At 44.0% G+C, this 27,698-nt stretch overlaps 1 protein-coding gene across 3 annotated transcripts; it reads right to left on the reverse strand.

The window, feature by feature from the left end:
• Positions 1 to 1,635: 1,635 nt before the first annotated feature.
• Positions 1,636 to 15,444, reverse strand: LOC148853199 (thioredoxin H4-1-like). 3 transcript variants are annotated; one of them, XM_088946026.1, is made up of 6 exons: positions 15,195 to 15,404; positions 14,097 to 14,200; positions 13,932 to 13,990; positions 11,932 to 12,051; positions 3,356 to 3,478; positions 1,636 to 2,125 (listed from the first exon to the last, which is right to left on the reverse strand). In XM_088946026.1, the coding sequence occupies exons 3-6, from the start codon at positions 13,950 to 13,952 to the stop codon at positions 1,973 to 1,975; spliced, it is 417 nt and encodes a 138-aa protein (XP_088802152.1). In that variant the 5' UTR covers positions 13,953 to 13,990; positions 14,097 to 14,200; positions 15,195 to 15,404; the 3' UTR covers positions 1,636 to 1,972. The 3 variants fall into 3 exon arrangements, with proteins under 3 accessions (XP_088802152.1, XP_088802150.1, XP_088802151.1); XM_088946024.1 differs by lacking the exon at positions 14,097 to 14,200 and having other exon boundaries at positions 15,195 to 15,444; XM_088946025.1 differs by lacking the exon at positions 14,097 to 14,200 and having other exon boundaries at positions 14,903 to 15,209.
• Between the last annotated feature and the right edge of the window lie 12,254 nt (positions 15,445 to 27,698).

Below are 27,698 nucleotides of genomic sequence, written 5' to 3' on the forward strand. Positions count from 1 at the left end.
ACAAATAAGTTGTACTACACTCAACAGTGACCATACCAAGGTTCAAAGTATCTATACTTATTGGCTTGTATCATGCCGATGACTTACCGATATACCCCTTCAGGGATTGTATCGGGTCAGCCACCGGTTCAAAAGATGGCCTTAAACTGATCCCTCTGAACCGATTTCAAAAAAATAAATAAAACTTAAAAAAACATACTAACACGTCGGCCCGTGTCGGTATTTAGAACCTTGGACCACACCATAATCTGACACTTGGAACTACCTCTCCCACACAACTAGACATTCATTCGTAAATGTAATAAATAAATTTGATTGGCCGGCCATAACCAGAGATAATAACCTAATGGAAAAGTACGGATAAGCCTAATGCAGATTTTTCATTTCCACTGCATAGCTATAAACATTCAAAGAGTCAACAACCTACATTCTATGCATCAACGCCTATCCGTAAATTGACATCAATTCCAAGTTGACACCTACTCTAACAATACTTTGGGCCTAAAAATTCTGACCCTGGGCTGAACTATCATTCTCCCATAACATAATGCTTTTCTCGATTTTATTACCTAAGCCGTTTGGAAGGGATTCACCTTTCGATTGTGCTGCATTGACTGAATTGAATTGAAGAAGCTAGAAGTAGAAAGTGAATTTAATAGCTCAATTAAAATGCATTCTGTCTTTCCGGTTTTTTCACCAAATATAACTTTTAGGCTTTCCGTGTAGCTTGCAAAGCCAGAAGCTGCTGCACGAAAGCCCTTCCGAACTGGACACTGAGAAGAGAACATAGAATGGAAAATGACACTCTCTCCCTTGCAATGAGGAGTGGAAACCAGTAAATAAAAGTTGTCAGTAAAACAAATCGGGCCACTTGCCTCACAACTTCAACATGCATGATCTCCGCCTCAACAGGTCAAATTCTAGAGCCCTGGTTCCCTGAATAAACTCCCTGTTTCATCAATATTCATTGCCAAGCTCTAAGATAGCCAGCCACACTCAACTATCCTTGACGGCTCAATCACTAAGAGGATGTTTGGTTTCATGGGTGTTTATTCAATAAACGCTGCTATATAAGCATCACTTCAACAGTTCCTCTCTCTTGTTCTTCCATACACATCAAAAATGATAAGTGGACTTCGGTTTTTTACATGCTTACTGTTTAGAGAAATTAAATTTTTGAAACTTCCACAAAAGGTTAAATATTTTTTCATTATTATTACCTTTCTCAGTTTTACAAATAAATAAAATACAAACGTTGGATGAAAAAAATGTAAACGAACCAAACACATACCATTGCCCTCGCAAAACCTGTAGATGGTGCTGAAACAGATAAGACGGTGACCAACTATAATACAAAAATATGCAGCTTGACCGGTACTTATTTACTGATCAATGGATACATTAGCGCGTCGTAGACGTAGAGTATGTATAATAGAAAGAGGCCCTTCTACTACGCGATATCATGGCTAACCAAAGCAACTGTTTGGAGTCTTGGATTCAAAACGTCTTAAATTTCATAATTCCATAACCTCATGATCTTAGCATCGACTTCATAACAAAATCAGTTCATTTATGGTTTTGAATAAGAGGCCTCCCCTGTTACAGTTATACTCTGTTTTTGGGTCCTTTGGCATATGAAAATGAACTCAAATAGCGATTTAGTGATTTAACACAACTTCACCTATTATGTAGTTTACTTACAAAACCACTCAGGAAGAAAATGAAACTTTCTACTCCCAAAAAAGAAGATTTACAAATGAAAAAGTACACCGATCAAAAAAATATAAATCAGTGTAATATTGATATTCACAATGAAATCAATGACCTTTAAGTGCCCGTAATTTAACTACGGACAGATCCCATATAGTTCGGATAAAGCTTGGATGATGATGATGCTGATGAAATCAATGGATATTCCCTTTCTCTTGATTGAGAGCACACAACAGAGACAAAATGGGGCGTGCAACGGGAGTCATTTAGAGCTCTGTGTTGCTGACTCAGCAATTGTAGTTACCTTACTCTGAAGCTCTGGTTTGTTGGCACCCACTAGCTTGTCCACTTGTTGCCCATCTCTAAGGAAGAAGAAGGTTGGAGTGGCTCTGATGTCCCATGAAGCACTGAATTCCTGCACCGCATCCAGGCATATGGAATCATTTTCATCATCAGATTTTTTTTCCAAAATAATTGGAAAAAAAATATCCGGAAGTCCATTTCTTGAAAGTACGCACAACGTGTAAGCATGATTCCTGGACGTTTCTATCATAGAGAAGTGATCATACAGACCATGCATGTAAACCCTGTCCCAAATTTCTTAGACTAATTCTTTGTCCCTAAGACCTGAATGCTAACACAATATGGTTAAGTACAACTTTTCTACTGAAAAGTTTTCCATGATGTTATGAATTTGGCAGTCGGCCATGTACCCGTAACCTATCCCATCAGTCCCCCAACTAATTTCCTGATTTTATAACCGTGTCCACAACCTGGGTCTACAACTCACAGTGAAAAAGAACCAGGTTCTACAGGCAAGGCTGTTGACCCATGACAAACCCATCTTTTTTATCTTTCCTCCTAGGGTCCAACTCTACAGTCAAAATTATACAAGCCACATAAAAAACATAGGGTTCGAATCTTTTATAAATTTATAATCCTCTGTAGAGCTTCAAATCTATATTCTCTTCTATATATTCCCAAGAATGAGGATTCCAAAATATTGGTTATTGCAAAGACCATGTCTGATCATAGAGCTACAATATCTGCATGTCTGATTAAAGAGGTCGAATTCAATCTGCTTATAATTGGATAAAGTTGAATAGAGAGGTATCAATGCAATCTTGCAACCACCATTCATTTACCAAGGCTCAGTTTGGAAGGAGTACAAATACAAATATGTAGAGTGCAAAATCTTGTTTTTTATATTATTTTGTATGTATTTGCACTGTACATTTTTGTATTTGTACTCTTTCCAAACTGAGCCTAATGGAAAATTGTCTGACACAGGAACCACTGAAGGCATCTAAAAGCCAGAGTAAGTATAAGAGAAAGTTAGACAAGTGAAGGGGATTTTCAGATAATAACCCTATAAAATATGTACATATTTAGTTTACATTATAAAAATGTATATACTTTTTTTTCACTTAGGCATCAACATGTCTTGCCAGGCCAAAATATCTAAGAGTCACTTAACTGCCTTAACTACACTGATATCCAACATAAAGATTTAAAAAAATCTCTCGCAAAATTTAGAACAGAATTGTTACGCTAAATAATCAAAGAAAACATAATCCTGCCTGCTCTGCTATCTTCGACATGCATGGAAATAGGAATCTGAATGGAAAGAATTGAAATCACTTACAGCCAGTTCATCAACATCCACAGTTAGGAACATGAGAGAAGGGTATTTCTCAGATAGCTCACAGTAGAGTGGTGCAATCATCCTACAGGGACCACACCATGATGCACTGAAATTTGCCACAACCTGTTAAATATTAAAGATTGGAGCAACAGTGTTAAAATGTTAAAGAAAGACATTAAACAATGTAGATAGACAATCCTGTTAAACAATGTAGCTAGATCATTCTACTTTGACTTAAACAGCAAAGAAACTTTGTTTCCAGAATAATCTTGATTAGACCCCAATCACATGGAGATGCTAACTGAAGAATACACAAATTAGAAAGTTGTGGAAACCAAACTCAATACATAATTAAACCCAAGAAAATAAGGATTTTCAGTGCCCACACTAGGGAATTTCTTGCTAGGGTTGCTGGACTATGCAACTAACAAAATGCATCAATGTAGGCCCACTTAAGATATTGAAGTGCTTTCTAAACTCTGGCGCAACTGTAAAGCTGCTAATAGATCACCACATCAGACTTTCACTCTTATTAGTAAGTAGAAAGAAGTGGTAGATATTCTGAGAGGTTCACTCATTTACTTGTATTTGTTAGTTGGATTTGTATATGTAGTTAAGGCTCTAAGCAAGTTTTGTATAGATAATTTTTTTTTATCAATAATTTTGCATAGATAAACTTGGATCAATGTCTACAAAGTTTTGATAAATAGGAAGCTTAGAAATCTCCATGTTAGTCAGTATACAAGGGGATTGCCATGTAATACATTTGATCTTGGTATTTTATCTTGAGGGGGATGCACTTGGTATGTTTTTTTTGATGAATAATAATAAGTTTATTGATTCAGAGGCAAATTAGAGTGAGTTCATACATCATCCCAACGAGAGGCGCGAGCTGCAGCCCCTCCTTGAAACTTACAAGTAAACTAGGAAAGAAAAACAAGAATCACAACTGAGCCCAAAATAATTCTTCCCTATTTACCCCTTGCTTAACTAACACATCTGACAAGGTATTTGCTGATCTCCCCACCCACTGTACCATGACCAACATATTCCTTGTCAACCAACTAAATTTCTTCATTTCATTCTTGTATCGCCACATAGCCTCTTCGGAATTTTTCAACCAACCCACCACCACTTTGGAATCCCCTTCGATTATTAGGTGTTGTACCCCCAGCTGGTTTACAAATTGGATCCCTTGTACAGCAGCTAAAAATTCTGCCCTGGTGGAATTCCCAATCCCCAAAGGACCTGAGTAGAGCAACAAAATCTCTCCCTTCTCATATCTCAAAGCACCCCCCACTCCGGATAATCCTGGATTACCCATGCTGCTTCATCAAAGTTCAACTTATTTGAGCCTTCGGGTGGAGGAGACCAGCTTGTAATTGATTTGGTCTTTAAAGATGAACTCCTTGCTACTACTGACCAATTTCTCCAAATGTCATTAAAGGAGAATTGATGAAAGATTTCCAAGGTCTTTAGCCAATGTATTGCCCTGTTTAACACACAGTCTTTCAAATCTTGGTTGTTCCTTTCCTTATCTTGAAAAATTCTGAGATTCCTTTCTTCCCAAAGAGTCCAAGTCAAGGCAGCACGAGCACATCTCCACATAATTCTCCCTATTTTTGTAGACCAATAAAAGGTAGAATGGTTGAAGAGCATGTGAACTTCTATAGGTAGACTCCAACTACCCCCAAACAATGAAAGTAGCCAAGCCCAAAGGTCTGCAGAAAAGGGACAAGATACTAATAGATGGTAACAATCCTCACCGTGAGCTCTACAGAGGATACACCAATTAGGAGAAATACAGAGGAAAGGTCTTCTCTTTTGTAGGTTGTCTAAAGTGTTTACTTTCCCATGGAAAACTTCCCAACAAAAAGCCATAATTTTTGGGAGAACTGGCCTACACCAAATTTCTTTTGACGGAAAGGGTTGGTGAGTAGAAAGTTGAGAGATGGACTTGAAAAAAGAAGCACAAGTGAAGGTTCCATTGGGAGAACTGGCCTACACCATATTTCTTTTGACGAAAAGGCTTGATTCTTTCTAGTTACCCTCCCAATTCCCAAACCCCCCTCTTCTTTACTTCTGCACACAATTTCCCAATTAACCAAGTGATCCTTTTTCTCTTGTCCCAGTTCCCATAAGAAGTCTCTCATCAACTTCTCCAGCTTCCTAGCTTCCCTAACTGGTATCCTAAAGATAGACAAATAATAGGTAGGTAAGTTAGCCAAGGTAGCTCTTATTAGGGTAATTCTTCCTCCTAAAGAGATATAGTTCCTCTTCCATGAGACTAATCTCTTCTCAAACTTTTCTAACACTGGGATCCAAAATCTACTCTCCCTAGGATTTGCCCCTAAAGGAAGCCCTAAATATGACATAGGCCAAGCAGAGGTGGAACACTCAAGACACTCCGCAATAGCCTCGACCTCCCCTACCTCCAAATTTATACCTACTACGCAACTCTTTTCCAGATTTATTCTCAAATTAGAGACTTTCAAATCCTTTTATTAGCTCCTTTAGGTTTGCTACCTTTTCACTATGACCTCCTTCACAAAAAATCATTAGGTCGTCTGCAAACTGAAGGTGGGTGACGGGGACTTGGTGTCTCCCTATTCTCCAACCCCTAATGGCATCTTTGCTGTCAACCTTAGTAATGATCCTACTAATCACCTCAGCTACTAAGGTAAGAAGGAAGGGTGAAAGTGGATCCCCTTTCCTGACACCCCTGCAAGCTGAAAAAAAGTCCCTCATCGTACCATTTACCAGAATAGAGTAGTGACAAGTACTGATACACCCAAAGATCCAACTACACCACTTGTCCCCAAATCCACCATTTCGCATAACCTCTAATAGAAACTTCCAGTCCACCAAATCATAGGCCTTTTCAAGATCCAATTTACAAATGAATCCTTTCCTACTAGACCTTTTCATTTCCTCCACACACTCATTCACAATTAAGATCTGATATGTTATTTGTCGCCCTTGAATGAAAGCCCCCTGAGTTTCACTAATGATGGTAGGGAGGACTGTTTTGATCCTCAATGAGAGCACTTTAGCCAGAATTTTATAGATGCTTGTCACTAGACTAATAGGCCTATAATCTTTTGGGTGGTTGGCATCATTCTTCTTAGGTATCAAGGCCAAAAAGGTGGCATTAATTCCAAGGCTTATAGTGTCATTATTTGCAAATTCCTTAAAGACTTCAGCTAGATCCTCTTTCAACACCTCCCAACAGTCTTGATAAAAACCCATTATAAAGCCATCTGGACCCGGAGCCTTGGATCTATCCATTAGAAAGACAGCTTTCTTAATATCTTCTTCCTCGAAATCCCTTTCCAGCCACCTTGCCACTCCATCAATTCTTGGCCAATCCACCCTTTCCATGACTGTTCTCTCACTCAATGGCCTTCTATAAATCGATTTGAAGTGGTCCACAAACCTTCTGGCTATGTCATCCTGGTTGGTAATCACCTCCTCTCCCATCTCTAGCTTGGTCACAAAATTATTTCTTCGTCTCCCATTTGCCAAATCATGGAAGAATCCAGTGTTCCCATCACCTTCCTTAATCCACTTGTGTCTAGATTTTTGTCTCCAACTGATTTCTTCCCTCAATAACACTTCTTCCAACTACTTTTTTAATTGTCTCCTTAACACTCTGTCCTCCTCGGTCAGCCCATTGTGAGATTCCTTTACATCTAAATTCTCTATTCGAGAGATTAGGCCCAATTTTTGCTCCTCAATTCTACCAAACTGATCTCTATTCCACTCTTTTATTTTGGCTCTCAACCTTTTTAATTTCTTATGGAACTTGATCCCCTTCCATCTTACCCCCCTCTCCTCCACACCCCACCACTCCACTTTTTTCACAAAATCTGGATGGATAAGCCACATATTTTCGAATCTAAAAGGTTTGGGTCCTATAGGAAAAGACTCAATTCCTATTTGGATAGGACAGTGATCAAAGGTGACCCTGGGTAATGCCCTAGCAACCAAGTTTTCCAAACTATTCTCCCAAGCAAGGTTAAAAAGGAATCTATCCAACTTCAAGCACAAAGGGGTTTCCTGAAGGTTGGACCAAGTGTAACTGGCTTGCAACAGAGGTATTTCCTTCAGTTCACAATCTTCAATAAGACCATTAAATTTCCTCATGCTTGTTGAGATTACCTATTGGAGATTACTGGTTTCATCAGAGAATCTAATGACGTTAAAATCCCTGCCCAGGCACCAAGGACCATCCCATAGCCCATTGATTGCATATAGTTCCTCCCACATCTCATTCCTCTTTCTATAGGAATTAGGGCCATAAGCATTGGTTAAGACCCATACACACCCATTTTCTACATTCTTGCACTTAATGGAAACTAAGAATCTGCCTATCAATTCTTCCACCACATCCTCCCTCCACAGTGTTACAATCCCCCCCGAGGCTCCCCAAGAAGGAGACGAGCTCCAACCTAAACCTCTAGACCTCCAAAAACTCCTCACCCATCTCCCATCTAATTCCATCAGTTTGGATTCTTGTAACAGCACAATATCAGGCTTTTCCCTTCAGAGTAGGTCTTTGATCGCCCTTCTCTTCCTTGCACTCCCTAACCCTCTTACATTCCAGCTGATAATTTTCGTCGATACAAAATAGCAAAGGTACCCAATAAGAGGCCATATTCTCCTCATTTTAGGCCCTTCCTCCTATCCCCTCTACCACTGAATTCTAAATCCCCCTCAATGTCTGAAATTAGCCTTTCCACTTCAGATCTTTTTTTCTTATTTGTTCCTCTTTTCCCCCTCTTCCCAATTTCTCCATCCTTTCTAGCCAATGTTTGAGAAAGAATTTTACCCTTCTCACACTTATTTTGGCTATAGCATCTTTCTATGAGTCCTTCCTTTTTATTTTGTTCCTCCATCATTGTATAGATCAACTCCCAAATTCTATCCGCCTCCCCCTTACTACTTCCTTCCAACACCCTCTCCTCCTTCCACTATCACCCTCTCTCTTGCATCAGAAACTCCTGGATGGGAAGCTGGGATATATGTTACAGGCATAGCAAACAAGTCAGTACCTAAAACAGAATTGACACCCATACCTGATAGAACGGGGGTAGGACTAGAATCACTAGAAATGACTTGCTGACAGGCGGCGAATGGTTTTAAAGCATTTCCCCTTTTTGGACAAGGTTGTGAAGTAGACATGGTGAAAGAATCACTTCCTGACGACCTACCCACTTGGAAAACCTTTCTCTGTGTTTCCGACACTAGAATACCCGCATCCATCCTCACAGCCGATTCTTGTCCCTCTCCACCAACATCCTGTAATTCATTAGACTCAAGGTCAGCTCCCTCGACGAAGGGAGGAGTTTTCACGGCTTTAGAACCAATTTCTTCACCATTCCTAGTCTTCCCGCCACCTGCCTCTTTAGTCTCTTCTTCTAAAAACAACAACTCTGTATGCAAACTTTCTGTTTCAAGAAGATCATTGTTGCTTTTCGGAGACAAACTTCCCAGACAGCGTTTCATCTCTATCAGAATCGTCATTGTTGTTTTCTTCACTCAACCAATCTTCAAGCCCTGTTCCGTTCTCATCACTAGGCTTCAGGTATCTCGGGTTGCGCCTATCTGGTGAGAGATGGTTCGCCAGGTTGGATGGGACCCATTGTAGAGAGCCTCGAGACTACGAGTCTTGAGACTTTTTTGCACCTGATCTGTTCGGTCGAGAGGAAGGGTTCGGGGTTGAAGAAGATAGACGCTTTATCTCGCCTATCAGCTCATCCCTCCTCCCAGTCACGTGCTTACTTAACGTGTCTCTCGGCCCATCTGTCTTATAATGGGCCTTGGGCTCAAGACTATAGGAGCCCAACTTTAAGTCCTTTACTTGGGAAGCCTTCTCCGGCCCACCATAAAAGGGATCCACTCGATTGGGCCCTTCTTTTCGTCCCACGTGACCACTTAAAGAGTCACGCCCCCCTGTTTTAATGGTCGAACCAGCAACCTTCCCTGTCTGAGGTTGCTGGTTCAGCCTTCTCCCTTTCGACACTAGAAGCTTTTTGTCTTTTTCCCCTAACACCACCTGCGCAAAGGATCTGCCATTTGTCATAACCTCTTCTTGCTTTCTCCAAGTTTGACCTTCCAACTGCCCCAAAGCTTTTTGGCTTCCCAGCTTTTTGGATGCACTTGGTATGTTCCAAACCTCCAGAATTTTTTTTTTTTGGTCCAAAGTGATGACCTTAGACCCAAATCTGCATTGTCATGATTTTCAGCCTGGTAAGTTGTCATCATACCCAGCAATGGTCCCTACTCCCTAAAGAATTTATTATTTCAATAAAGTGATAATTACTGATGTTATTAAATTCTGGTTATCTAAATTCAACTTGGAGATAATTTGTTAGTTACTAATGGTAGAGTTTCAATATTTGATCCATGGATAAGGACACAAGTGTGATGTGTCAACACGTACATAGTGTTGGATACCAAAGACCACCAAATTCTAGACATGGGGACATGGATATAGCATCTAAGTTTCCCCCATGTTAAATATTATTTATCTATGATATCTAATGTTATTGCTATTAACAACATTGGGCATTTTTTTCTCTCTTAAGGATACTTACATAAATAATTAACAGCAGGAACATAAATGCAATTTTAAGGAACAATATAGCAAAAAAGGATATAGAGGGCCCAAATGTAAAAAGTCCTTTGATGCAAATCTTATAAGACTTAGCCAAAAATAGAAAATTGCTAGCTTTTCAAATTCTGTAGTGACTTACGTGTAAGCACGACTGCAAGAGTCCCTTCTCTAGGGTCTAATTCTGATCCCTCCCTTTTCTCAACTACTGCCAGCTGTTGTATTTTCTCCATTCTTTAAAAAGTGCCGCCATTCTGGTCTTCCCTCCCACAGAGGTTACAGTTATCCTTTTTTGTAATTTCTTATACAAGACGCATGAGTGCGCCCAAAGTCATTCAGTACTTGTCCAAATATATGTGTCTATACCAATACACCTGCTTTCTGCATGCTGTCCCCCAAATCATAGGTTTTAGATTTAAAAAATTTCTGGTAGAAAATATAATCACAGGAATAAGTAGAAGAGATGGCCAACCCATTGATAAAAAACGGTTGAGTTTGAAGATGGAAAGAAATTTGGTTTTAAGTGGTTCTTGTGTGAAGTGTGAGCCTTGTGAGGCACAATCTCTCCTTCTTTCTTCTTTTCTTCGCTTCTAATATTCAGTTGTTCTGATAAGTGTCTTCTTCCTCATGCTAAAATCTGTGATCATACAACTTATGTCTGAAGCTCCTCTTTTCTTCCATATCTTTCTCTTACTCTTATAATTGCTGCCCATATTTTCTTCAATTAAATTTATTATAAACAGCTTTTTTTCCATTTTGACTTCTGAAATTCAACTTTGTAGACTTGTTCCCCCTTCTCAGATCCATTCGGAGATCTGAACCATTCTAGCAAGTGTCAATGCAGAACCTAAAGTGAGGTTGCAGCACGGGCACAAACTCTGAGGTGATTTTTTTTTAAAGAAAGATAACCAAACTCAGAGGTGATTTTGCTATGTAATTTGCAGAACTTGCAACAACTCAAGACTTCCTTAATGGTGGCTTGCACAAAATAGGGAAGAAAATAAAGACGAGAAAGGGAGAGATGCAATTTCACCACAATGAATCTCTCTTCTTTAAGCAAACTACTTGTAGATCTCAAATCTCAAGTTTTTATTCAACTGGAAAAAGAGAGGTAAGGCCAGACCGCTAGAAATGGAAAACCTAAATTACAAAATGAACTCCTCACGGAAAAGGCAAAATTACAAACTTCTACAATATTCTTCCTTTGGTTTCTTCATTAATGGACTTGCTAGGGCAGGATTCATCTCTAGGACCTAAATCAAGTACTAGACTGTGGTTAGGGGTGCAACTTGGGTGGGCTCGAGTTGGAATTTTGTTAAAATTTGAATGGGCTCTGATACAGTGTAAATTCTTCAAATCAGGTATCCAACTTGCACCATGGTTATGGGCCCGAGTACTGTGCTCCAGAATGGTTTCTTTCTTGAGTTTGAGTTGACTGACACAAGGTTCTCCTCCTCAACATCTGTGTGGACCTAAGGTCAAATGGATCAGGCCCACCTGTGTGGCTGTGTGCATCCACCTTCTTTCCTACAAAATTAGCATACCGCAGATGTAATTTCAGAAAACCTCTTCCTACGTTTTATTACATGTTTTCCATGCTTATTAATATCCGACAGTCTAGAATTGGACCAACTAAATCTGAAAAGAAAGCCTTATTTATTATCTTATCAGAATATGCTTAATTAAATAAAATATTGCATCTAGTGATTTTACTCATGCAGATTCTGTATGTAATAGTCTTTGGACAACTGTTGGCTAATCAATGTACCTCTTGTTTGCTTCCAGCAGAAAACAACACAGCTTATAGGAAAATCATGACTTTAGAAGCAATAACAAGACCATTTAACATGGTAAGCCATTCAATTTTCTGATGTTATATACAAATCCTACTATCTGACCTCCAAAAGACACACATTGACAAAAAAAAGGGGAAGAAAGGAAAATGAAAACTGAAACTTACTATCTTTCCATTCCTGTTTGCCTCTGCGAGCTTTTCATCCCAACTTTCTTTGTTAGTTATAAGACAGACATTTCCACCTTCAAATTCTACCTTCTCACTCAAAGCATCATCATTGTTTTTCTGCATGTTATAAGGCTCAACTTCTTTATTGAAACAATATAACAAAGAAACGATTTCATATTATAAACTAAACCACAATTTACAATTTACACTTCGAAGAATATGTAGAAGACGATGCACTGCCAAATTAACATCACAAGGCTTCTCTATACTGGAAACATAGGAACTGAACATCTTGGCTCTGACATGACTTATGTAGATTATTAACCAGAAGGAAAGAAGAAGTATAATGCAATGATAGTATCCTAATGTGGAACAGTGCATTGATTCCAGTTCAGAAAGAGGATTCATCCTGTGGTACAGACAAGAGGAAACTATGAGGGCATAGTCCCTCATGAAGAGATTAAGAGAATTTTTCCACTTCTAGTAAGAACAACTACCTCAACATTTGGTAGAATCTGCACCTTCTATGGAACCAATAATGGTCTGCCTTTCTTATTTATGTAGATCCCCATAATACCTGTGCTCCCAAGCTCATTATATTTAAAGTAAAAATATAAAAACATCCCTTATAGTTTTGAAAAAACCTGCAGTTAACTCCCTTTTATCATAGTCCCAGTAATGGAGACTTGGAAGTTACAAAATTGTCCTTACTATTTGTTAGGGCATCTTCCAACATAATTCAAAATGCCAAATTTTCCCTTCTAGACTTCACTCAATCCTTATGAACTTACAAAGTAAAATTACATTACTCTTTTCAATATGACCCAGGGAATTTTTTTAGTTAAAAGTTAACAGTTCTTTTTTTTTATCAATAACTCTGAAAAATTTTCATTAATTAAGATGCTTTAGGATACAACAAGATAAAATGGGTATTTTCAAAATTAATGTATTAGGCCAATGTTTTCCATTTGGTACAACGATGAAAGGGAGGTAACTGTAGGTTTTTTCAAAACAACATGGGAGGTTTTTGTTAAAGTTAAACCTATGACTGCCCAAAACATCAGGGGAGGTTTTTATATTTTACCCTTATATATAAGGGTCAATTCCTTGGTGCAATGGTAAAATCTCATTCTGAAAAGTTTTAGAGAACAAGTTCAGACTGAGGAACAGCCACTTTTTTAATAAAAACTAAAGATTAAGTCCATATCCAGTCCACTTCTACCAAGGACCCAGATAGACAAGACAAACATTGGGTAATGACCCTTTAGAACCTGTACTTTCTTCAAGCAACAAAATGTTCCGACACTTGTACAATAGGAGCCTAAGATGATATAATTAAGTTTGACTTGAAAGTCAAATAATCCATATACAATGGCTCTTCAACTTACCTGCAATGAAAAATAAACTAAATGTCCAGTCTTACATAACTTAAATAAGGCAATTTCTAGTAAGGAATTTAAAACAAGTATCCCATGACAGCACTAAATATAAACAAGGTTCCAACTGGTTGGTTGGTAAGGCCTCATGCTGGTTGTAGCAGAGGCTTGGGATCGAATCCCACCTACACCGGGGTTGGAGGGGTCATAGGTTGGGGGATGTGCTACCTCTGTTGTGTAGCCCCATGGAACAAAAAAAAAAAACACTAAATATAAATGAAAAAAGACAGTTTCTTAATTGAATTTATTTGAATTATAGAAAATCGTAGGGTTCAAACAAAAATTGTAAATTTTTGCAAAAAAACAAACAGCATTCTTATTTTTTCCAGAAAACAAGATTCTTTATAATAAAGAGACAGATTTGGACCCATAACTGTAGCTCAACAAGATGAAGAGTTTTTATTGCACCCTTTACGAAATGTTGAAATTTTGAAGAAACAACGTATGAAAATTTTGAAATGATAGCATAGGAAGAAAAAGAAGAAAGTGAAACACTCCACATCAAGAAGAAAAGTCACAACCTTCTCATTGAGTAAATGAAATTTGTTTGAAGAGACTCACCTTCTGGAAACAATTTCCCATTAAGTACCGGTCCCTTGTGAAACAAAAACAACAGCACCCTGAAAATGCACCATCATGGCCACAAAAAACATCCAATTAATCTCATGCTAAAGTTTTATCCAGCACACTAGCATCCAGGGAAATAAAGGTCTATGTGTGTATGACCTTAGTTATGTAACTTGCAGTAGTTTTCTACTTTTTGCTTGACTATGTGTGCATATTGCACAGGTACCTTATATGAAAATTCCAGTTTCCTTCTTGGTATCAAACTAAGGACAGTAAAAGCAAATAAACAAATATATCAGATTGAAGGTATTTATCTTTACTCTTTAGAAATTTCTGTCTAAATAAGTTTAAGTCAACAATTCACCTGGGTTCAAAACCCAATTTTCACATTTTAACAAACTACTCAACCACTTGTCAAATGCCAAGAAAGGAAAAAGCAAGATATGAGTGATTATGTTTCTGGTGAACAGTAAACTTAATTTCCCCTTTATGAGTTTCTACAAGAAGCAACAGAAGAAACGATGTTATGCGACCTATAACCAACAAACTTCTTTTTTTTTCCTTTAACATTTTCTTATCTGCCATAATAGAAAGTTAAACAAGAATGGGTAAGGTCGTAATTGCAACATGTTTTTTTGGGCAAGGCAGGTTGGCTGTTAACATACTGGTTTCAAAATCCAAGGTCCTGGTATAATATTGAAGTAAAATTGCCCAATTGCACAGCCAGTTTAGGAGGTTCTACTCAACCTCTTAGCATATGCCCAGTTCTTTAGCGCTAAAAAAATTAAAAAAATAATAAAAAAAAAAAAAAGAAAAAGAGGAGCTTCGTTACTATTGAGAACAAAAGAATAAATAAAAATGGATGCTATTGGGAATCAGTGCTTTACAATCCTGACAAATTCGGATCTTGATAACTCATGAAATGTTATTAGGTATTCCTGTTGTGGAAATAACAAGCTAATTACCTTTAAGTTACAGTAACTAGAGGAAAACTCTCCGTAACAGCGCACTCTTCACGGCATAGCGCGCAACAAATGAACATAATTGGGAACGAAAGACGGAACCGAGAGAGAGAGAGAGAGAGAGAGAGAGAGAGAGAGAGAAAGAGAAAGAGAGAGAGCGTAAAACCGTAATTAACAAAACCCTAGAAAATTATCATCATTGATGCTACATGGTCATCAAATGGATAAACGAGCAGCAAGAATCTTCACGAAATTAGGAAGAACTTTGGGGGGGTGGGGGGGAAGCGAAAATTACCTTCTATATCGTAATGACTCGAACCCTTCGTCAGTCCGATATTTCAGAATCGCAATATTAATTGAAAACCCTTAATTGAGAAAGAAAAAAAACCCTGTAACGGAAGCCCAACCTTTTGTGTTGAACAGGAACCCAACCTGTAGTCAAGGTGTTGCTCCCGTGATCAGGTTTTGAAATACCAGAATGCCCTTAGACAAGTACATGGATCATGGATGTTTGATCATTCCAAGCAAATTTCATGTGTTCTTTGCTACTGTTGTGGTTGACAGGTCATCCCACCTTACCGTATCCATGGACCATGGAGCCTATTGACAACGATGTCCACGTGGCAACATTGTTTTTTTTAAAAGGTAAATTGCAGAAAACGACCCTGGTAATCTCATTTTAGGACATGAATTTTTAAGGTATGTCACTTTAATAACTGAATTTCCCAAGTCGAAAGGTAGAAAAACGCAGGTGCCAACCAGCTGATTGGTAGGTCTCGTAACAGAGACTTAGGATTCATGGATTTCAAAACCGGACCGGAGAGTCGAAATGTTCAATGATTTGACCGATTTTTATTTTTATATTTTTGTTAGAATAAGCCATCGATTCAATTCAAACAGTGAGACCATTTGACCCAAGAATCGGACCCCTAACTGATTCATTGTCCGGTTCAATTTTAAAAACCTTATTGGGATCTAATCCTGCCTGCACCTAGGTTTGTTGAGTTATGAGTTACGCTACGGGATCTGCTCCTAACACTTGGGCGCCTCACAGACACATCCACCATGCATTAAGAGCATCTCCCATGAATAATAACTAATAAGTACAGTAGATATTCTCAATACATGATAGCATGTGCGTGTGAGGCGTCAATTAAGAGGAGCAGATCCCGTCACCCATTCTTGTGTATTATTGTATAGCCCTTCAAAAAAATGCTAGAAAAAGATAAATAATGAAAAAAAAATAACGTAAATTGCATATTGTTACCTTGTAATATGGGCCTAGCCTCACCTGAATTCCTAAAACGTCTCAATTCAGTTCCTGCCGTTACCAATCCGTCAATTATCTGTATCATCTTCTTCCTCAAGAATTAAGACTAAACCAGAGCAATGATGAACAATCCCAAACTCACCATCAATCCATCTACTTTCTCCATTCTATTATTCTCTCTCTTTCCGGCTCTTCTTCTTCTTCCCTCCCTCCGGCTCTTCTTCTTCCCTCAACTTTGTGGTGTGAACTTCACAAATCTTCCAAACATGACTGACATCGAACCTCCTTTTTCTTGGTAACTAATCCTCTGTATTGACCTTTCTTTTTCAGAGTTCAAAGAAGGTTCAGGCTACGTTTGGCATTCAGATTCAATAACTAATTGAACTTTTTAAAAAGGTCAAACTTGAAAAGCACATCCCACTTAGGTGAATGAGAGATTTGACCTGAGTGAACAATGGCAAATAGAAATCTGTTATTACCTTCTCAGCGTAAAGTTCCACACAATTCTCTATCAAACAAACAATAATGAACTTCCTTCCCACAATTCTAGTCTAACCATCTTTATTCTTTGAATCTGGAACTAATTAACTAGAGACAAGAAGAAAAGAAAAAGAAACAAAGCCAACGAATCAAAAGTCTCCCTAAATTAACAAAGTATATAATTACATGAGTTCTATGATATCCTTTGTTCATCAAAGAAGAAACGTCAAAAAAAAGTTACAAGAAAACATGAGATCTCATGAAGTAAGATTTGGCCCAACCTCTCTATTATGTGACACGTGGTAGAAACAACAGTTCGGCAAAAGAGGCCAAGCCTAGGCGGGAACAAGGGGACACACTTCGCCGAACTGACCCTTGTAACAGCTCGGGATACACTTCATCGAACTGACCCACCTTGTAACAGCTCGGGATACACTTTGTCGAACTGACCAACCTTTTAACAGCTTGGGATACACTTTGCCGAACTGACCCACTTTGTAACAGCTCGGGATACACTTCGCCGAACTGACCCACCTTGTAACAGCTCGGGATACACTTCGCCGAACTGCCCACCTTGTAACAGTTCGGGATACACCTCGCCGAACTGACCTGCCCTATAGATACCTCCAAGCTCAAATCCGCCTCGCTCAGCACTTCGCATCACCTTCTGTGCACCAAAACCAAACAAGTCGTACCATGCCTGACACTAGGGAAGTTCGTGCCCGAGGGCGCCACGCCTGACTGACTTGGGATCTGACGTTTGGCAGCAGCACTCTAAACGGCCACCTGCCACCGCCACTGACACCGCCATCTCCAGTTAGACGGTTAGGCAGTGACGGTTCTGTCTCAGCAGAAAGGACGACGGTCGAATTGACAAGCACAAGGGTAATCATACCCGATCTGACAAGGGCCTCAGGACGAGTACACGAAGTGACTATAAGAGCCCCCTGCCCCCCGAAAACGGAGGTATGCAAAACTTTGCGCTATCTGGTATTACCTTGCTTTTGAAGGATTCTAACTTGAGCTTCGGAGCCTCTACACCGGGTTCCCCCCGGAGCTTTCCCATCTCCTCCGTTTCAGGTTCCCCGCTACCCCGTTCGGAAGCAAGGCAGCGAACAGCTAAGACCAGCCGGATCGCGCTCCATCAATTGGCACCGTCTGTGAGAAACGCTTCAAAAAGCCTCCCTCCAAACTTTGATAACCCCTTTTTCTTCAAAAAACCCAACACTCATGACCTCCTCCAGCAACACCGGACGTGGCACGGAGACAAACACCACCGGGGAGCAACTTCAGGTCCCCGCAGTGTACGTTGGACAGTTCACCATCCCCCTTTCGGCGGATGGGATCCCCATCTTGAACGCACTACAAGCAGTGGCACCCATAAACCCTCCTACCACAAGCGTCCCCTTTCCTCTCCCCATTGAGACAACCTTCACTGAACCAACTGCCGTCCCCCTGGCAGCTAGCCAAAACCGATTGGAGGACCTGATGCAGTGCATGCGGGCAATGCAAGCCCAAATGCAACAGTTCCAGCAACACCAGGTTCACCAGCACCAAGTGCTGCACAACATCTCCCAGTATCACTATCAACTGCAGTTCCCCCAATTGCCACTGAACCAACCACTACTTCCACCTCGCCACCCCGCCAGGCAAAGGCCTCCCAGCCCCAGAACCACCCCAACAGCCAGGCCTCGTCCCCAGGCTAAAGGGAGAAAAATGTCATCCCCGCCTCGCAACCCGCAGGCGGGTCGGGAACCTCGCCCGCGAGGTCGGCACCCCGGCGCTCCAAGCCCGAGCTCCCGCTCACTGAAAACCGATTTAGCGCCCTGGCGGCAGACTACCAGCATTCCGAGCCCATCAAGCTCGGTAACACGGAGGCCAGCAGCGCCAGCACAAGGCCCGCTCAACGGCAAAGGCACCGGCGAAGTCGCCGAACCGCCACCCACGCCTTGTCGGAATTCAGAGGCAAAGACACGAGCTCGAACGAGGTAGGGGCTGCCCCGGCTCTCTCCCTTCCTTCCCCCCTCGCATCGGAACTCCTGGCAGTCCCCTTACCCAGAGACTTCAAGCTCCCACCTCTGGACAAGTACGACGAGTCCTTCGACCCCAACGACCACGTTGACGCCTTTCAGTCGCAAATGCACCTCGCCAGGACCAGCGAATCGTGCATGTGCGTGGCCTTTACCACCACACTCAGGGGGGTAGCCCGCACTTGGTACAGGAACCTGGCCCCCGGGTCGATAAAGTGTTGGGCCCAGTTCGTGCAAGTCTTCACCACACACTTCATCACCAGCCGACGATGCCCCATAACAGAGAAAGCATCTTCGGAGTGGTCCAAAGAGAAGGAGAATCTATTCGGGGCTACATCAAGCAGTTCAACGAAGCATGCTTGCAGATACCGCGGTTGAACCCCGCAATGCAGCTCGCGGCGGCCAAAAGAGGGGTGACGCACAAAGAATTCAAATGGCACATGGTGGCCAACCAGCCCGCGACCGTGGCCAAATTCCTCAAACTCGCGGATAATTTCATGAGGACAGAGGAAGAAATCAACCAACGAACCGAAGGCGGGAACGAGAAAAGAAAGAGAGAAGGCGAGCTCTCCAACCCGGTGAATAGAAAAAACCCGACCTGGGAGCCAAAGCCGAACCAGTCCTTCCAGGCCCCCTAGCAGTTCGGATGGACTACACGCCGTTAAACACGAGGCGGACAGAGATCTTAATGACGATCAAAGACGCTCCGTACGTTAAGTGGCCACCTCACCTAAAGGGAAATCCGAACGAGAGAAACAAGAATTTGTATTGTAGTTTCCATAGAGACCATGGTCATAGCACCGAACAGTGTAATAACCTCTGGGACGAGATAAAGGGACTCATCCGTCGTGGATACTTGAGAAACTTTGTACAACATAGCAATAACAATAAAGCATTTCGGCAAGGGGAGCACGAAAAGGATGCCCCCAAGTCTAGCAACAGACCTGCCGAACCGTTGCAGAAGCAGCCTACGGAAGAGAGGCCTGTTCGGGGAACCATCCATGTAATAGTGGGAGGTTCGGTGGTAGCGGGGTGTACCTCGGCAGCAGCCCGGACTTCAGTTCGCGAAGCGGCCCTCGAAGAACGGAACCCCCCAAAGAGACCAAAGACCGAAGAACCAATTTTTTTCATGGAGGACGACGTGCGAGGAGTCCACTACCCACATGATGACGCTCTTGTCATTAAGCTAAGGATCAGCGACTTCGAGGTCAAGCGCGTACTCGTAGATTCGGGCAGCTCAGCGGACATCCTCTTCAAATCAGCATTTGACCAGCTGCAGTTACAGAGGAGCGAGCTGAAGCCCGCCAACACTCCCCTGGTAGGTTTCAGCGGAGAGGAAGTCAGGCCCCTCGGAAAAGTAACTGTCCATGTGGAATTCGGCACATGGCCTTGTGTGGTCAGACTCAACCATGATTTCCTGGTAGTTGCGACCCCCTCCCCATACAATGCCATAATAGGGCGGCCGATCACGCATATCCTACGGGTGCGCGGTCTCCACCTACTATTTGGCCATGAAGTTCCCTACGGACTTCAGTATAGGGGTAGCGCGGGGCGACCAGCTCGAGTCCCGCAAGTGCTACATTGCCGCCCTAAAGGGAAAAACCAAGGCAGCCAATGACCTCGAACTGGAGCGGCCTGCGGAGCAATGTGAGGAGCGAGCTTCGCCCACGGAGGAAACAGTCGCAATCCCGACTTCATCTACGAACCCAGCTCGCACACTAAGCATCGGAGCTTCCATCGAAGACCCCCTACAAGCCGAACTGGTGAGTTTTTACTTCAAATTTTAGATATTTTTGCCTGGTCCGCGACCGACATGCCCGGCATTAGCCTCGGACTGATAGCTCACAAACTTAATACTGACCCTGTAGTCAGACCCGTTAGATAGAAGAAACGCAACTTAGCCCCAGAACGCTGGAGAGCGGTCGACGAGGAGGTCGAGAAGCTCCTCGCAGCAAACTTCATAAGGGAAGTCCATTACCCGAGCTGGGTGGCCAACCTGGTGTTCGTAAAAAAGGCAAGCGGCAAGTGGCGCATGTGCGTCGACTATACCGACCTGAACCGAGCTTGCCCGATAGATTGCTTCCCCCTCCCCAGAATTGACCGCCTAGTGGACGCGACCTTGGGAAACAAGTTGCTAAGCTTCCTGGATGCCTACTCGGGCTACAACCAAGTTAGGATGGACCCATCCGATGAGGAAAAAACCAGCTTCATAACCGAGTTCGGTCTGTATTGCTACAAAGTCATGCCCTTCGAACTAAAAAATGCCGGGGCGACTTTCCAAAGACTTGTAAATAAGCTATTTCAGCCCCTGATTGGTACGAAGATAGAGTGCTATGTAGACGACATGATCGTCAAGACTCAGTTTTCACAAGAGTTAATACAAGACTTAGATTCTGTTTTCCAAATCCTGCGTCAGTTTAGTATGAAGTTGAACCCCAACAAGTGTGTCTTCGGCGTCACCTCGGGCAAGTTCCTAGGCTACATTGTCAATCGGCGCGGTATTGAGGCCAACCCGGACAAAATAAAAGCCATTCTAGATATGAAACCACCTCGGAAAGTAAAAGAGGTTCAGAGGCTAAACGGCCGCATAGCCACTCTAAGCCGCTTCTTGTCTAACTCAGCAGACCGCTGCCTACCCTTCTTCAAGGCAGTCAAAGGCAAAGGGTTCGAATGGACCCAGGACTGCCATTTCGCGTTCGACGAACTAAAAGGTTACCTCGCTAGTATACCAACCTTAGCCCGGCCCGAGGTGGGCGAGGTCTTACAACTGTACCTCTCGACAAGCGACGAGGCGGTCAATTCGGTACTAATAAAGGAAACAGACCGGGTCCAACGACCCATATATTATGTTAGTAAGATTTTGCAGGGAGCAGAGGCAAGGTACCCGGAGATAGAAAAACTAGCATACGCCCTAGTAATAGCAGCTCGGAAACTCCGCCCGTACTTCCAGGCTCACACTGTCATCGTCCTAACTGACAAACCTCTTAGACAAGTTTTACTCAAACCCGAAGTCTCCGGTCGATTGACGAAATGGGCCATCGAACTCAGCGAGTACGACCTCCAGTACAAACCGAGAACCACTATCAAGGACCAAGCTTTGGCAGATTTTATTGCCGAGTGCACTTTCAGCCACGAAGCCCCACAGGTCGAGCCCGAGGTCCCCAGTTCCGGCGAACCCGGAGCTCCTGAGCCCATAGAGTCCGAACCCCATGAAGTAGCAGTCAGTGTGGCATCTCTCCTGGTTAGGCGAAGCGCGAACTGGGATGAGGAGCCCTAGATCCTTCATGTGGATGGTTCCTCGAACCGGCAAGGCAGCGGAGCTGGAATAGTCTTGTGCGGCCCGAGCGGCACAAAAGTAGAATACGCACTACGCTCTGAGTTCGTGGCATCCAACAATGAGGCAGAGTATGAAGCATTGATCGCCGGGCTGGACCTAGCGCGAAAGGTGAAGGCAAAACACTTGGTCATCTGCAGCGATTCTCAGCTCGTGGTAAACCAAGTTACCGGCGAATATGAAGCACGCGATCTCTCCATTATCGCATATTTTGCCAAAGTAAAAGAAGCCTTGCTCAACTTCCGGTCACACATCATCAGGCAAATCCCGAGGTCAGAAAACACTGAGGCCAACGCCCTATCCCGGTTAGCCAGTACGAGTCACAACAATATGAGAACTATGTACATAGTGGACTTACCTCGGCCAAGTATTCTCGGGGGGATAGAGGAGGTCGCTCCCATCTTAGAAGCAGAGCCGAGCTGGATCTATCCACTCGCGAGCTTCCTGATAGACGGAACCCTCCCTACAGAACGCAATGCGGCCAAGAGGGTGCAGCGCCAGGCGGCCAAATAAGTCATAATAGACGAACGGTTATACCGACGGTCGTACACGCTCCCCTATTTGCGGTGCCTGCGACCTACTGAATCCGAGTTCGTACTCTGCGACACTCATGAAGGCCTGTGCGGCAGACACTTGGGGGGCAGAGCACTCGCCCAAAAGGCACTTCGACAAAGCTACTACTGGCCAACGATGAAGGCAGAAGCTGTCGAGCTCGTCAGAAAATGCGACAAGTGTCAGAAGCACGCTAACATCCACCATCAACTTGCCTCCGACCTCAAATACCTCGCCAGCCCGTGGCCCTTTGCACAATGGGGCATCGACCTCCTAGGGCCATTCCCACCAGCAATAGGCGGAAGAAAATTCTTAGTTGTTGCGGTAGATTATTTTACGGCTCGAAACATACAAAACTTCTTTTGGAAAAACATAGTATGGTTCGGGTTACCTCGGGTTCTAATCTTCGACAATGGCAAACAGTTCGAGGATATCAAGTTCCAAGAGTGGTGCTAGAACATGGGGATTCGGCAAAATTTCACGTCAGTCGCGCACCCGCAGGCAAACGGTCAGACGGAAGTAATGAACAGAGCCATCCTGCGCGGACTGAAAGCACGTCTGGATCGAGCTAAGGGATTGTGGGCCGAAGAGCTACCAAGTGTCTTATGGGCTCACCGAACGACCGAAAAAACAGCCACGGGAGAAACCCCCTTCAACCTCACCTACGGCATTGAAATAGTGATTCCGGCGGAAATTGAAATACCAACGTTGCGATTAGAAACATACGACGATTGGACGAACGGAGATGAGTTACGCACCAACCTCGACCTACTGGACGAGGTAAGGGACCTCGCGCACATCCGAACAGCGGCATACCAGCAGCAGGTAGCTCGCTACTACAATAGCAGAGTAAAGCAACGAAGCTTCCGAGTCGGCGACCTGGTCCTCCGTAAGATTATGGTGCCCGAACCCAGCATCGGCAAGCTTGGACCTAATTGGGAAGGGCCCTATAAAGTAAAAACAGCGATCGGGGACGCATACGAACTCGAAACCTTGGAAGGCAAACGAGTACCTCGAACGTGGAACATCGTGAACTTGAGGCGATACTACCTATAAACCACCTAGTGAAGTGGACGAAATCAGGCCCTATGTGCCACAAGGCAAGCCGAGGAACTTTGGCGTAGACAGCACATTATCAGCTCGGCAAAAAATCAGTTCACGGCATAAAAGACCACGGAAATTTAAAAACCCGGCAAAGAAACAGCTCGGGGAAGATGAGCAAGGGGAAAAAGACACTCCATTGCAAGAAACAGTACACTGGCAAAAAAAAAATTTACATGCCCGGAGCCACTTCTTCGCCATCGGAAAGCACTTCAACAACACCCGAAGGCCCTACCTCTCCTTCAGAGTCCGGGTCGCCATCGGCAGCATTGGCCATCTCCTGAGTTATACGCGAAGTGGTTATGGCACTTACATCGAGGTCGGGGTACGTATTCCAGATCATCCACCGGCTCAACTTGAACCCCCTCCTGTAAGAGTCCACCATCAGATCGTCAAAACGCGGGGAGGCAATGTAGTCTTCAACTGCATTCTTCTTGGCGTCTTCAAAGCCTTGGGAAAAAATATGTGTTCTCTCCCTGATGTCCTCCTGAAGATATTCGACTTGATGCTGCAAATCCAACTTCAAGTCTGCCATATGCTTGACAACTACCCCCATGGCCTCGGCGTCACACTGAGACCTCGCCTGTCTGGCCATCGCGACGCGAGCAGCCTCTTCAGCAGCATAAGCAGCCGCCTCAGCAGCCCGGGTATTTGCCTCTGCAGCATGGAAGGCTTCTTCAGCAGCATGAGCGGCAGCCTCAGCAGCTCATGCCTGTCGCGAGATCCTCTCCACTTGGGCCGCCAAGGCATGAATCGAAGAATTCACCTACCAAAAGAAACAAGTGAGCAAATGACAGCAGAAGCAACAGAATAAAAAAGGAAGACAGAATCTAACTTACCACCATGGCATGTGTTACGGTGCGGCAAGCGACCTGATTCAAGGGAAGATCGGTCCACGCCGCGACCTCCTCGGGGAAAGTAGCGTCCCTACTCTTCTGAAGAGCGTAGTTCGGCGTCAACACACTCCTAAACTCCCCTTGAGCTCCCGAGCCTGAGGGCCCAACCCGCGTATGAGCAGACCCGGAGTGAGCAGGAGCACTTGAGTATGCAGGAGCGCCCGTATGAGTGGTTTCAGCGTAAGGCGCCCCCAGCTGTCTCGTGCACCGGTGGAGTCACTTCGGGCTCCCTGGGCAGATCCTCTGGCGTATGGTCTGGGGCTTGGGGCTCCTCATCCAGGGGCAGCTCGGTACGAGTTCGCTTGGCAACCCGCTTCCTCCTCTTCATACCTTGGAACAAACGCCCCCCGCGAGTTCTCTTCGCGTCCATTACACTTGCAGAAATGAGTTCGACATCAGAAAAAACGAAAAGAACAGAGCAAGCAAGAAAACCGCATAGCTAGAAACCTACCCGAACTCAGGCCGGCTGCAATAAGCTTGGCCTCCGTTAAGTAGTGGTGGCACTTTAAGCCTTGCCGTGCCCATTGCCAGAGACCCTTCACCGTCTCTTTATCAAGAGTTACGCCCAAATCGGGAGCGGCCTCACCCCACCCGGTCTGAAAGGGCCATCCTTGTGCACTTCACACGCCGAAGTAGTCCCACTTCCAAGCCGGGACCTTATTAGGAAGATCGTGCAGAAGCTTAAAACCCTGGTGAGGAGAAAGGTAATACGCCCATCTCCCCCCAAGAAGAGAACCCGCCTGTCTCTTGAGCATCAAGATAGAGGAGAATATCTCTAAGTCTAAGGGAAAGTTCTGCTCGCAAAAAAGGGAAATTGTCTCCACCAGGTTCCGAATATAGTTCGAATGAAGCTGGCCAATGGTGACACCGAAGTGGTTTAGGACTTCGACGAGAAGGGGATGGAAAGGAAGTCGCAACCCTGTAGCGAGCTGCTCTCGAAAAATCACGATCTCGTCGGGACCGTGTTCCCAAGGAAAGCTACCCAAAGGAATAAAATATGTGTACCCCCCAGGAAGATTGTAAGACAGAAGTATGGATTGAAGCCCCTCAGGCGTTATGGTCGAAGGGCCAAACCGGTCTAGCATCCGACCTCGGCGGGAGGTAGACGACAAACTGCCCAAAGCGACTCGACCTACTGGTTCGTAGTCCTCAAACTCCACCTCAGGATCACTGAGGCAGCCTGGGGACACGGCTCGGTTGGTGGAACCTACATCGGCCCTACTCAAAGAATCGTCTGAGCTATCAAAGCTAGACATTGGGGAAAAGACGAATTCAAGAAAGTACTCACCGGAAAGTTTGAAGAAAAACCAAAGAACCGTGAAGACAGTATAACCAGCCTTGACGCGAGCTGGAAAAGACTTGGACGCAAGCTGAAAGGTTGGACGCGAACTCAGTAGACAAACCGCAAAAGTGACAAAACAACCGGGGTCCCCCACTATTTATAGCTACAGTAACCAAGAATCGACTGTGCAGACCGAAGACGATCTGACGGCCCACGTTCTTACCGACCGCACAACCCTTAAGGTCGAGACGTGATTGGCGCACGTCTTTCCGAAAAAAGCAAAACTTCAGCGCACGTCTTTTTGAAACCGACGTCGCTTCGACACGCGTCTTTTCGAAACTGACGCGCCGCACGTCTCCCTGACAGTCGCCCGCGCACGTACAGCAATGGCGCGCCTTTTTGAAATGACCTGCTGTCACGTCCCAACGGCGCGAATTGGTTTGAAATTTAAAACGCGCAGTCACAACCACCAGCGTTTTTGAGTAAGCACGTTTCCAGCCTTCTCAGAAACCGAAAGAACCCTAGCAAAAGCGTCTCGTGCAGTGAAGGTTCGAAGGACGGGACAAATCCACCAGCTACCTCGCGAAAACTCCCCGCACCATGGCAAGACCCCCGGCGCAAGGAGTGGGGGGCAATTGATGAAGGAAGATTTGGCCCGACCTCTCTATTATGTGACACATGGCAGAAACAACAGCTCGGCAAAAGGGGCCAAGCCTAGGCGGGAACAAGGGGACACACTTCGCCGAACTGACCCTTGTAATAGCTCGGGATACACTTCGTCGAACTGACCCACCTTGTAACTGCTCGGGATACACTTTGCCGAACTGACCCACCTTGTAACAGGTCGGGATACACTTCGCCGAACTGACCCACTTTGTAATAGCTCGGGATACACTTCGCCGAACTGACCCACCTTGTAACAGCTCGGGATACACTTCGCCGAACTGACCCACTTTGTAACAGCTCGGGATACACTTCGCCGAACTGACCCACCTTGTAACAGCTCGGGATACACTTCGCCGAACTGACCCACCTTGTAACAGTTCGGGATACACATCGCCGAACTGACTTGCCCTATAGATACCTCCGAGCTCAAATCCACCTCGCTCAGCACTTCGCATCACCTTCTGGGCACCAAAACCAAACAAGTCGTACCATGCCTGACACTAGGGAAGTCCGTGCCCGAGGGCGCCACGCCTGACTGACTTGGGATCTGACGTTTGGCAGCAACACTCTAAATGGCCACCTGCCACCGCCATTGACACCACCATCTCCAGTTAGACGGTTAGGCAGTGACGGTTCTATCTTAGCAGAAAGGACGACGGCCGAATTGACAAGCACAAAGGTAATCATACCCGATCTGACAAGGGCCTCAGGACGAGTACACGAGTGACTATAAGAGCCCCCTGCCCCTCGACAACGGAGGCATGCAAAACTTTGCGCTATCTGGTATTACCTTGCTTTTGAAGGATTCTAACTTGAGCTTCGGAGCCTCTACACCGGGTTCCCCCTGGAGCTTTCCCATCTCCTCCGTTTCAGGTTCCCCGCTATCCCGTTCGGAAGCAAAGCAGCGGACAGCTAAGACCAGCCGGATTGCGCTCCATCAAGATCCATATTTGGCAATGGAAGCATCCTCTGTTTGTACAAAATTTATGTGCATGGTGGCTGAAGAACATCCAGTTTCATGTTTCACAAGGATAAGAAAAAGAGGGAGAGATTCAATGGACTAACACGATTTAGGTTGCATTTGGCATTTCTTATTTTAATGATTTATCTCCTTTTTGCAGTTAAAACTTCCCCCATAAACACCGAGTTTTTAACTGCAAAACAGGAGATAAGTCCTTAAAACAAGAA

This window comes from Nelumbo lutea, chromosome 5 (genome assembly GCF_056320005.1).
Source record: "Nelumbo lutea isolate HS-2025 chromosome 5, American lotus-T2T, whole genome shotgun sequence".
Lineage (NCBI taxonomy): Eukaryota > Viridiplantae > Streptophyta > Magnoliopsida > Proteales > Nelumbonaceae > Nelumbo > Nelumbo lutea.

Coding starts and splice junctions, on each gene's coding strand:
- LOC148853199 (XM_088946024.1), bottom strand. CDS start 13,952: ATGGGAAATTGTTTCCAGAAG. Junction 12,052..13,931: donor TGGGAAATTGTTTCCAGAAG/GTGAGTCTCTTC, acceptor TATAACATGCAG/AAAAACAATGATGATGCTTT. Junction 3,479..11,931: donor CAAACAGGAATGGAAAGATA/GTAAGTTTCAGT, acceptor AATATTTAACAG/GTTGTGGCAAATTTCAGTGC.